Raw genomic sequence first — 12,893 nt, forward strand, 5'->3', positions numbered from 1 at the left:
TTTATTCAGTTTATCTTTTCTTGGATTTTTCACTTTGATTCATCTTTTGCCTAGTTGGGTCTTATGCTCAAATAGTTGTTTCAAGAAGCATCCATTGTTTTGTGCTTTTGATTCCTTGCATCCTTGGTTGCCAATTGATTTCTTGCATTGCTTGCTTTAAGTTTATATTCTTTTAATCACAGTATCAGATCTTCAAGATACCTTCTTTCTGCCTCTACTCCTTCCTTCTGGAGTCCTGTGTTTTTTTAATATGGACTGTTTTTCCACAGACCTATTTCCCAACTGTGGACTACAGAATTCCCTTTATTCTTTTACGTGGTTGATGCTCTACTTCCTAAGTCACATATCTTCTTTCTTGGGTTATCTCCTTATCTCCTTATCTCAAAATAAGGAATACTTTCTTGTGTCTTCCTAACAAGGGTGTATAGGAGGTAAACCCTGAATCTGAAAATGTTTTTTATTTAATCTCACATTTGATGGTGTTGGCTGAGTCAAATGTTCTAGGTTAAAATTTTTTTTATGAAGAATTTGGAAAAATATTATCTTCCAGTAGTGATGTTGGTGAGTAATCTGCTATTAGAAATATTTCCATTTCTTTGTAGGTTGCAATTTTAATGTCTGGAAGCTTTTAGGGTTTTGTTTTATGTTTACATTGTAGTTTTTTTTGGCAACTGTATCATATTTTTAATTTTCAGGTTATTTGTTGCTTTTTTGTATCACCTGGTCTTCTTTTAGTAGTACAATATCATTTACAATATAAGTGTGTGTGTGTGTGTGTGTGTGTAGTTCTTTTTTGTGTCTTGAATTATGTTTCCTTTGGGATCTTTTTACTTGTTTATCTTGATATCTCTCACTTGATGTAAGTCTTCAACAAATATCTGGTGGTCCTTGCATGTCCTTTTATATTTAAAAGAAGCAAAAAATGCCTGGATATTCTGTGGGGAAGGAATTATCAACTTGTGGAGAGTTAATCATTATGCTTTCATTAGGAAAGCAGATGCCTTGCTCTGGGTTCATTATGCAATCATAAAAGTTAGTAACTGATGAAGAAAATAAAAGTCATAAAGCTGTATGCACCAAACAACATAACAACTAAGTACATAAAAGTAAAAACTATTATAAATACAAGTAGACTTTGACAAAAATACAGTTGTAGTAGGATACTTCAATATTGACATCAGAATTGGACAGTTCTAATAGACAAAAATAAGAATATAAAGGTATGAATAATGCAGTAAAAATAAAAACAGAACATATATCCCTTAAATAAACCATTTAAAAAATATGTCTGTAAACCATTTAACAAAGGTGGATCATTTACTATACCAGGATGAAAACCTTAATGCATTAAAAGTGAATGATATGGGAATGCAAGCTGGTACAGCTACTCTGGAAAACAGTATGGAGGTTCCTCAAAAAACTAAAAATAGAACTACTACCCTACGACCCAGCAATTGCACTACTAGTCATTTATCCAAGGGATACAGGTGTGCTGTTTCAAAGGGACACATGCACCCCCATGTTTATAGCAGCACTATCAACAATAGCCGAAGTATGGAAGGAGCCCAAATGTCCATTGAAGGATGAATGGATAAAGAAGATGTGGTATATATATATACAATGGAGTATTACTCAGCAATCAAAAAGAATGAAATCTTGCCATTTGCAACTACGTGGATGGAACTGGAGGGTATTATGCTAAGTGAAATTAGTCAGAGAAAGACAAAAATCATATGACTTCACTCATATGAGGACTTTAAGAGACAAAACAGATGAACATAAGGGAAGGGAAATAAAAATGATATAAAAACAAGGAAGGGGACAAAACAGAAGAGACTCATAAATATGGAGAACAAACAGGGGGTTACTGGAGGGGTTGTGGGAGGAGGGATGAGCTAAATGGGTAAGGGGCACTAAGGAATCTACTCCTGAAATCGTCGTCACACTATATGCTAACTAATTTGGATGTAAATTTTAAAAAATAAAAAAAAAGTGAATGATAAACCTTAAGGACCTTATACAAAGTGAAATAAGATGGACACAAAAGGACAAATCCTGTATGGTTTCACTTATATGACATACCTAGAGTAGTCAAGTTCATAGAGACACAAGTAGAATGGTGATTTCCGGAGGCTGGGTGGGGGGGAAGAGGAATGGGGAGTTAGGGTTTAATGGGCGCAGAGTTTCAGTTTGGGAAGATGAAAATTTTTAGGTGGATGGTGGCAATTGTTGCACAACACATAAATGTACTTAATGCCATTCTAATTCTTCTTCTTTTTTTTAAGTTTATTTATTTATTTTGAGAAAGCACACAAGCAAGGGAGGGGCAGAGAGAGAGAGAGAGAGAGAGAGAATGAGAATCCTAAGCAGGCTCCATGCTGCCAGTGCAGACCCTGACGTGGGGCTCGAGGTGAGATCATGACCTGAGCTGAGATCGAGATTTGGATGCTTAATGGGCTGAGCTACCTAGGCAACGCAATGAATGACACTCTTCTTAATGTACACTGAAAAATGGTTAAAATGATAAAATGTATGTTTATGTACATTTTACCAAAATTAGAGAAATGAGTGGTGGGAATTTTATAGGCCATATTTTTCTGATCATAAGCCAATAGGATTTATAATAAATAATTTAAAAAATTATTCTCCATTTTATGGACTGTTTGCCTGCCCCTCCCATTCATATGTTGAAGCCCTAATCTCCAGTGTGTTGGTATTTGGTGGTGGGGCCTTTCGAAGGTAATTAGGCTTAGATGAGGTCATGAGATGTGGCTCCCATGATAGTATTATATCTTTATGTGAAGCTGAAGAGAGACCAGCGCTCTCTCTCTCCACCATTTAAAGATGCAGCTAGAAGGCACTGTCTGCAAGTCAGGAAGAGAGATTTCACCAGAACCAAATTGTCTAGTAACTCAATCCTGGGCTTCCTGGCCCCCAGAACTCGGAGAAATAAATTTCTATTCTTTAAGCCACTCCGTCTATGATATTTTGTTATGGCGGCCTGAGCTGACTAACACATCCATCTTAAACACTTAGGCCAATTTCTCGGAAACATAGACAACTCTTCTATCATGGAGAAATTGAAAGGGAAAAGTTAGTTTTTAGAAAACAATAAAAAGAGACTGCTTCATACCTGTATCCGCTGGAAATAGGAAAAATCTTACTTAGAGAAAAGTTACAGGCTTAAATGCCTTAAATGCCTTCATTTTTAAATCCATGCTTTAGTTAGCTTGGGTTGCTATAACAAAATACCATAGAGTGAGTGAGTAAGAAGACATTATTTATTAAAAAGACATTTATTTCTCACGGTTCTAAAGGCTATAAGTGGAGATCAGGGTGGCAGGGTGGTTGGGTTCTGGTGAGAGCCCTCCTCTTGGCTTGCCGATGGCTGCCTTCTCACTGTGTTCTCACATGGCAAAGAGAAAACAAGCTCTGGTCTCTCTTCTTCTGATAAAGACACTAATTTTACAATGAGGGTCCTACCTGCATGTCCTAATTTAAACCTACTCACTTCCCAAAGGCCCACCTCCAGATACCATCACATTGTGGGTAAAGGCCTCAGCATATGAATTTGAGGGTGACACAGACATTTAGTCTATAGCATCAATGTGACAAAAAAGGAAAATAATTAAAACCTGTTCTTAATAAATTTTTAGAAAAGAATAACAAAGTGAACCAAAGAGGGAATTAGAAGAAAAACTGAAATTAATGAAATAAAAAGCAAAAATACATATTTAGTATGATTTACTATGTTTAATGAAATATAGGAGATAACATATAGTACATTAGTATTTTATTATTTCCTTATTTAAAAAATTCAAATAGCGTCTTTTGCACTTAGTGGATATGTTGTGCTCCTCCTGGGTTGTAGCCCCAAATTTGGGAACCACAGATCAAGACTATAAGGAAGGATATTTTTGTTATGTTGAGCTTTTATATTGTTTTAAGGGGTGACGTATTCTAATTGTCCTGGGAATCTATCTTGTAATTTCCTAAAGTTTTTTGTTTTTGTGTTTGTTATGCATTTACATTGTTTTGTTTCTACTCGGGGTTTTAATTCAATGACACGAAACCTACATTAAGAAAGAGGTCTTAAGCACATGGAAGTTTGTTCTGTTCTGTTAAGCTCTGTCCAAAATCTGTTTATTTTGAATAGCTCAGGGAGGAGCTTGTTATACCTGATGTCCGCTGCTTTTAAAATTTATGGTTTGTGTTCTGTGTTTTTGTTACATCTGTTTTTATGCTCTTGTTTGCTCTAGAGATGTTGTGGTTTAATTATGTAATAGGATCTCTTTTTTTCCCTTTAAGTACTGCTGTATGAAAATTGCGTTTTACCGGTGGTTCCTGAAAGATTTCTGAGAAATCTTAGAGATTTCTATTCTATTTTAATATAGTGCTAATTTTCCCACAGCAATGTCTAAATTATCACATGTATTATTTACAGTTGTCAAAGCTGCAGGAGGAAAAGTCAAGCTTGCAAGATCAGCTACGTGACTATGAAGATCGAATTAATGCTATGACTTCTCACTTCAAAAATGTTAAGCAAGAGTTTTCGTTTACGCAGGTATAGTAATGTTGACATTCATGTTGATTAGGTCATGTGTAGTCATGAACATTTTACATTGCATATACATCTGTGATTTTATTTTAGACATACACAAAACTTTAGCATAGCTAACCTATTGTGAATGTAACCTTGAACCTGAAAGTAAGTAGGAAAAAAAGGCTTTTGAGGAATTCGCTACCATCACCAAGTTCAAGGAATAATTAACTCATCTGAAAGAAGAAATCATTCATACAGTGTAACGTAATATTAGGCAGCAGATTATATGAGAAGGGTACAGTGACGGCAATGAGAAATAATTCTAAGCCAAAATAGACCTAATATAACATGTGACAGAATTTCCACCTCATTTTCACTTTTACAGCATGACCCACTGGGGCCTTTTTGAGTGGGAACAAATAGTTCACACATTTCAGTAGCCCTTAGGACACCACATTATTTTAGGATCCTGAGATAGTAGGAAAGTTAAATTATATTTAAGACACTAGTTAAGATAACTGGGGAAAGTATAATGCATTTTAGAAATATTACTACAAATAATAAAAGTTAAAACTTAGAGTGATAAGTATATTTGTTTTATGGACAATCTATTCATGTGTAGAACATCATTCCCTGTTGATGCCCAGCAAATAGCTCAGCAAATCAGCATTGGAGAGTTTACTAACTTCCATATCAAACTATTTTTTTAAAAATGCATCTACCTTTCTTTGAAAGGTATGTAATTCTTAATAATGAACAAAGCATGTTTTTAATACCAATTTATAATTAATATTGATAAGTAACCATTTTGTGGTTTACAGATTTTATTAGGAAGCAGCAAATTGATGAACTTTTAGAAGCAATACTTGAGAGTTTTGAATCCTGATATGATTAATTAATAAACTGGACAACATCATTCTTTAAGTTATTAAACCACTGAGTTGGGGATTTGAAAGTCAGAGATTCTAGGGGTGCCTGGGTTAAGGGTCTGACTTTGGCTCAGGTTATGATCTTGTGGTTCACGGGTTCAAGCCCCACACCAGGCTTGCTGCTGTCAGCCTGTCAGCTCAGAGCCTGGAGCCTGCTTCAGACTCTGTGTCTGTCTCCCTCTCTCTCTGCTCCTCCCCTGCTCACACTCTGTTTCTCTCTGTCTCTCAAAAATAAATAAGTGTTTAAAAATTAAAAAAAAAAGAAAGTCAAATTCTCTGTGGGTGTATATTTCATTATAGTCAAACCTCAAATCGGATAATAGTTATAGAAGACAATAAACTTCCTATAGCTATAACAGCTCTAATAATGTAAAAATAATACTGATGGTGATAACTTAGAAGCACTACAAACTCAGTAGTCAATAAATACAATTTTATTGAGTAAAGCTTAACACAAAGGCATGGTTGTTTACTAATATATTCTATGAAATATTTATAACCATTGGTGTTTACATAGTCATTTATAAATGATCTCTGCAATCAGCTTATGTAGTCAGTTTATAGAAACAACCCATTTCCTAAAGTATTTTTAAATAAATTTTATTTATTTTTTAGGTAAGTCATGAGTTATATCTTTTTAACTCTTACCATATAAACTTTGATTTTCTGCAGTTTTTCTAGACCAACATAAAATCTAAAAATGGCTGACAACAATATTTTCTTCTAGGTCATTCCATGAACTGACTTTCTTACAACTAGTAAGCAACACCCAACTACACTGAATTGTAAAGTCTAACATGGTTTAGGTTTCAGAGAAGTGGAATTACTAGTACTTAATCTAAGTATTTTGTGGGAACTTTTTTTGGGCTAATGGGTTATTATAAATATTGTATAATGTTAAAAATTAAAAAGTCTATCTTGTAAATTATTCTGTAGTCTCTTTGTAAAGCAAGAGAGCATGAGATTGAAAGTGAAGAGCATTTTAAGATCATTGCTGAGAGAGAACTGGGACGAGTGAAGGATGAAATCCAACGACTACAAAATGAAATGGCTTCAATACAGGAAAAGAAAAGTGATAAGGAAGTATGTGTTGAAATGTTACTTAAAATTTTGTGCTATTAGTTCTTTTTTCCCTCACCAACAAACACTGATTTTCTTTTCTTTTCTTTTCTTTTCTTTTCTTTTCTTTTCTTTTCTTTTCTTTTCTTTTCTTTTCTGTATGGGAAGGGCATTCATTAGTTTCCTGACATTTACAAAAAACATTGTTTTTTGGACAATGAGAGGCATGCGGAGTTGTCATTTGAATGAAACAATGATAGAATGTTGCACTTATTTTCCTACTGTTCATTTGCCAAATAGTCATTGAGCTATACCATGTGCAGAGTACCATACTGGCTATCTACTATGCAATACTAAGCATCATTTATTCATAAGTATCATATGATACTAGGCATAATTTATTCATATATTTTTAAGGGCCACATTAAAAATTACTTTTAATATTTTCATTTTTAATTCAAAATTTTTACCTTTCATATTAATTTATCAGCCTATGACTCTAATATTAAGCTACTGTAAACTCTTTTTCTCTTTTCCTTCATTTTTAGTTACCTGATTTGGACGTTCTTTCCAAATTTGATTCTTCTCTTTACATATGCATATATATAGAGAGAGAAACACACATATATGTGTATATGTATGCATACATATTTTACTATATTTGTACTTGTTTGCATATTGATTTGTTTTCTTTTGTGGATCTAGATTTGTTAAATGAATACATTTACAGAAACATTTTTATCTCCTTAACAACTATATTTATTTCAATTAGAAGTACTTCTAAAATTTCCATACGACCTCTTAGTGGCAGCAATCTGATTGGAGCTGTAGGGGACTTGTCTCAGGCTTGAGTTAGCATATCAAGTACATTATTTTTATTCAGATTTGGTGGAGTGACTAATATTAGAGATTGCTCTGGGGGAGTTTCCCTAAAGCCTTTTTAAACAACCTATGGCTCAACTATGATTCTCATCTTTTATAATCTCCCTTCTATTTTATAACTAAAGAATTAAATATAAATGTGGTTACATGATTAAATATGGTATGTTACACACACACACACACACACACACATATATATATATATATATATATATATATATATATATATATATGTGGTAAGAACAGGATTTCTTCTTTCCTTTTTAATATGTTCTATAGTATGTAATGTTTTATTTTAGTTTGTATAGTAAATAATATTTTGTAATCTCTCCCTAACCCTTTTCTTTGGAAATTAGACTAACATATTTAAAACTACTCAAAAATTGGATAGTTTGAAATGTCAGATGAACTGGGACCAGCAAGCCTTGGAAGCCTGGTTAGAAGAATCAGCTCATAAAGATAGTGATGCCCTCATTCTTCAGAAGTACGCACAACAAGATGATAATAAAATTAGGGTGAGAAATTATAAATTGTAATGTTAGGTTTTCTCTGAATCTGTAGTATGTGATCCTTTTTACCGAAATTAGATTTATAATTTTAAAGCAGTAGTTCTTAAACTTTTTTGAGTCAGAGACTCCTTTGACAATCTAATAAGCCAAGGATCCTCTCTTTAGAAAAATGACTGTACTCAAATAGTTACAAAATTTTACTGAGAGTTTTATAGATCCTCTGAAACCCTCTAACCATTTAGGAATCCACAGACTCATTTCTGATTGAGAAGAATTCTCAAAAGTATTTCAGAGAAGAAAGTTTTTTACTAAAATGTTGTATAAATATTTTAACTACTTTTATCTAAATAACAGTTTGAATTTAACATAGTGTTTGCTGATTTGAGACTATAGTGCTATTGATTACTTATTATTATAACCATTACTTAAAATCTACTTGTAATTAAATCTGTTAATACTTTTGTATTATGAAACATGCTATTTTCTAATAGATATGATACAAAATGCATTATTTTAAATGACAAATTGTTAATGTTTTTTCTAACTAAAAAGTATTAAAAGTCTTTTTAGAAACAATTTAGTTTTCATTGCAACCCTTTGGAATTAAAAGGAAATGTATGAATTATTTCGTAGTTGTTTTAGATGGCAAATAAATGTGTATCTATAATATAATAATACTTAATGTAAGACATGCTAATAGCTTTTAAGTGAATAAAACAACAATTATGAATATTTTTACATGTAACTACATCATAGGCACTGACGTTGCAATTAGAAAGACTGACTTTGGAATGTCATCAGAAAAGAAAGGTACTTGACAACGAACTTACAGAGACTCTAAGTGCACAGGTTAGTTTAATGAGTATTTTTATTTCTTAATTGTCAAAGGGATGTATGCAAAAGCACTTATATTCACAAAAATGTTATCTGCTCTGTATTTGACAGTTAGAATTGGATAAAGCAGCACAAGATTTTCGTAAAATTCATAATGAAAGACAAGAACTCATTAAACAGTGGGAGAACACAATAGAACAGATGCAGAAGAGAGATCGAGACATTGATAACTGTGCCTTGGTAAAGTAGTTGTTTGGTCCTTGCAATGTTCAACTGTATTATTCTCTTTTGTATTTAACCCATTCATTTCAAATGTAACTCACATTGCTATTTGAAAGTCACTTTTGTAGCAGGGTTTAATAGTTTTGGTAAATGTTTTTCAAGCTTGACTCTATCCATTTAGATATGTGATTTTATGAAGATTATTTACTTATGGTATAATGATGCTGAAGACTGGATCCTGCCATCTCTGAAATGTGGAACAAGAGAAAGTCAATAGATAATGTTGGTGCAGTAAAGCCAATGCTCTGACTTACACATGGTTATCCACAGTGTTTTGAATTTAACGTATGTGCTATTTGGTAGTAATTACTGGTGTAGGGAAATGAGCTTCATGGATAGTCAAGAAACAAAAAGGGAGAGTCAGGAAAGAAACCTAAACTGTGATAAAGCTTTCACTTTTGAAACTGAGGCACCCATAATAGGTTAGAAGCATGGAAGGGAAGGAATACCACACTGATTAAACATAGACCTAGTGTTATCTTTTGCTATTTTCAGAGGTTAATTTAGAAGTTTTTTTGAAAATCATTAAGGAACAAAATAGGGGTGAGTAAAAATGGGAAGATTAGGGAAAGTTGGGAAGGAGAAGGAATTGAGGAGGAAAGAAAGCAGATGAGAAGATGTTTTAACTTCCATTCTAAATCTACTACATGGAAAGGCATTTGGCAAGTGGCTCAGGTCACTGGAAGTTTGGAATTCTCATATCTGTATGAGGTTTACTTGTTATATGTGACTTAAATGTAAATATTTTATTTTAAATGTCTGTAAGTGACCAACGTTTTATCAACAAAGTGGCCTATGCCTTCTTTGGAGGGACAAGGGAGAACCAGTTTTGACTATGAGTTCCACTTAATTCTTAATGCTGATCTTGGTTTTAAACATGAAGTCCTGACTGCTTCTTCTTTGTAAATCAAATGTGATAGATCCAAGACTGCAGATCTATGTGCAATAGAACTGCATTCTCTTACAACCCCACAGCTAAATTGACTCAGCCTGCTGATTTGGCAAAATATACAGCTGGACTCTGGTCATATTCATATTGGTTCCTTATTGACATCTCCTGGTTGTCTGTATTGTAAGAGAATAGGGAGGATGCTAAGAAGTGGCTCCATAGGTAGGGGTTTGCTTCTGAGTGTTTAACAACTGGCTCCCCATTTATAGCATTTCTGATTTCTGTGGTGAAACTACTTCCATACCAACATGACTCTGCTCAACAGAGTTGAAAAGAGATGTGTCAGTCAGTTCTGGTGAGCCAGTGAAAGCCAGTTCATACCGCTAGAGGATTTAATCTCTTGTTCCTCTTCCTCCAAAACAGTTCCTGCCTTCTTAGTGTCTTCTTGGCAAGAGTCTGAGTCTATGAACCTATGAACCTGAAATTGGCTTTTTTTTTTTTAAGTTTACTTATTTATTTTGAGAGAGAAAGGGAGGGAGAAAGCGTGCTTGAGAGTAGGGGAGGGGCAGAGAGCGAGGGAGAGAGAGAATCCTAAGCAGGCTCTGGGCTGTCAGTGTGGAGGCTGACATGGGACTCCATCTCATGAACCATGAGATCACTACCTGAGATGAAATGAAGAGTTGGATGCTTAACTGAGCCACCCAGACTCCCCTGAAATTGGCTTCTTAAAATAAACTTTTACATCATTTAGAAAAGGAAAAATATTTTTCTATTATGCTTTTATTCCAGTGTAGAAATTTTGGGACATTACTGTTCTTATCAGCATCACCTACATAAACTTAACTGTGAGTAGGTAACACTGTTAAAAAATGTGAATGTTGAAGTAGGTGTTAGAGTATCTGATTAAATGGTAGAAAAATCAATATAAGGCAGAAAATTCTACAATGGTCATTTGACGTATATGAACTTAGGAAGTTTTGACCTGTCTTTGGTTGAATAAACACAGCAGATCTATAGAATGATACATTATATAATGTTAATTGTTATAGAAAACATATAGGAATACTAGACTGAATAAATTAAATATTTTTTTAAAATGTAGTACATTTCAGATATATATCCACTTAATATGCTAATATGTACAATATTACCTGCCGCATTTCTAAAATTTATTGATTTCAGATACCCTCTGAAATTATATGATTTCACATACCCTCCCCCAACCTGATTTTCTGTGATTAGTTGTTTGGTGGGACCCCATTTGGGAAAACTTGAAAGAAATACATTTTAGAGTAAATTTTCCTTCTCCCTCCAATTCATTCAATATATTGCTGTCAACATCACTTGTAAAAACCATAGATGGCCTTTTTATTCCTCAGCTCTAAAATCTTCTTTGTTTCACATTGCTTAAAAATTGAACCTCTTGGGGGATGCCTGGGTGGCTCAGTTGGTCCAGCATCCAATTCTTGACTTCATCTCATGTCATGATCCCAGGGTTGTGGGATTGAGCCCTGTGGTGAGCATGGAGCCTGCTTAAGACTCTCTCTCTCTCTCTCTCTCTCTCTCTCTCTCTCTCTCTCTCTCTCTCTCTCCACCACCGCCCCTGACCCCTCCCCCACTTGGGCTCTCTCTCTCTCTCAAAAAAACACAAAATTTTTTTAAAAATTGAAGCTTTTTAACATGGCAATTGGAAAATTGAATTTATTCACAGTTGGGTCCTAACCTCTACCTTTCCAGCCTCATTCCTTTCATCTGTACCTGCCCCTTCTTAATATATGCCCATTCGATGCCTGTCTTCCCACCCTACACCTTAACCACATTAGACCATTTATGCATATCCATTTATTTTTTTAGGTCTGACTTAAAAGAAGCCTCTTAGGTAATGCCATTTGATAATTCTTCTCAGGTAGACTTCATCATCTCTTTGTTCCCATGGTGCTTTGTTCACATCTCAGTTACTACTTTGTATATTCTGTTTATTTTGTATTCCCAAGACCAAAGGTCTTGAGTGAAGGTATTCTTCTTGAAACCAATAACGAAAATGTTATTCTCAAAAGATGAAAAAAAAAAAAAAAAACTAGTCCTGTGAAATATTTGGAAAAACCATTGGAATCCAACTTTCTATGTAGAAATATTCAACAGTGTTATGTTTTTTTAGATGTCACCTTTTGTTGATAAAAGATTGATATTTTTCTCATCTCTTTAGCCAAGTACCAGATTAAAGAGAAAGAAATCCTTAAAAATATGAGCTTACAGATACTGATGTATAGCCTATTAATATTTTGTTTTTATTCATATAAAAATAGACCTTTTTTTATACATTTTTAAATGTTTTATTTATTTTTGAGAGAGAGACAGAGTGCAAGTGGCAGGCGGGGGGGGGGGGGGGCAGAGAGAGAGGGAGGCATAGCATCTGAAGTGGGCTCCAGGCTCTGAGCTGTCAGCACAGAGACTAATGTGGGGCCCAGACCCATGAACTGGGAGACCATGACCTGAGGTGAAGTCAGTTGCTTAACCAGCTGAGCCACCCCGGGGCCTCTAAAAATAGACTCTTTAAAGAAAATATTGTCCTAAGAATTTTTGATAAAATACTGAATTTGGTTTAATAGAAAGATAATAACTAATTTCCTTTTTGTTTGTTTTGTTCATCATATTAAACATATATTTAACATATTTTTAATCTTAGGCATTAGCAAGGATAAAGCAGGAAATAAGAGAAAAAGAAAATTTGGTTAAAGAAAAGATCAAGTTTTTGGAAAGTGAGATTGGAAATAACACAGAGTATGAGAAAAGAATTTCTGTTGCTGATCGGAAAGTTTTAAAATGTAGAATGGAGTATCAGCGTCATGAAACTAATAGAAATCAGCTGAAGGATGAGGTATGTTAACTAATAAGACTGGTTTGTGTGTTTATGACAAATTACTATAAAAATAAGCATAAAGGCTCTCCTTCGATTAAGGAACTGC

The 12,893-nt window shown here is 34.1% G+C and overlaps 1 protein-coding gene across 2 annotated transcripts in view; it reads left to right on the forward strand.

The window, feature by feature from the left end:
• CCDC39 (coiled-coil domain containing 39) overlaps positions 1-12,893 on the forward strand; it is a 51,267-nt gene that overhangs the window by 3,672 nt on the left and 34,702 nt on the right. For both annotated transcript variants that reach the window (XM_007094574.2, XM_042999029.1), the window contains exons 2-7: positions 4,445-4,564; positions 6,409-6,555; positions 7,770-7,928; positions 8,679-8,771; positions 8,868-8,996; positions 12,614-12,805. In XM_007094574.2, the coding sequence (XP_007094636.1) occupies positions 4,445-4,564; positions 6,409-6,555; positions 7,770-7,928; positions 8,679-8,771; positions 8,868-8,996; positions 12,614-12,805 (840 nt within the window). The remainder of the gene's footprint in view (positions 1-4,444; positions 4,565-6,408; positions 6,556-7,769; positions 7,929-8,678; positions 8,772-8,867; positions 8,997-12,613; positions 12,806-12,893) is intronic.

This window comes from Panthera tigris, chromosome C2 (genome assembly GCF_018350195.1).
Source record: "Panthera tigris isolate Pti1 chromosome C2, P.tigris_Pti1_mat1.1, whole genome shotgun sequence".
Taxonomy (NCBI): Eukaryota; Metazoa; Chordata; class Mammalia; order Carnivora; family Felidae; genus Panthera; species Panthera tigris.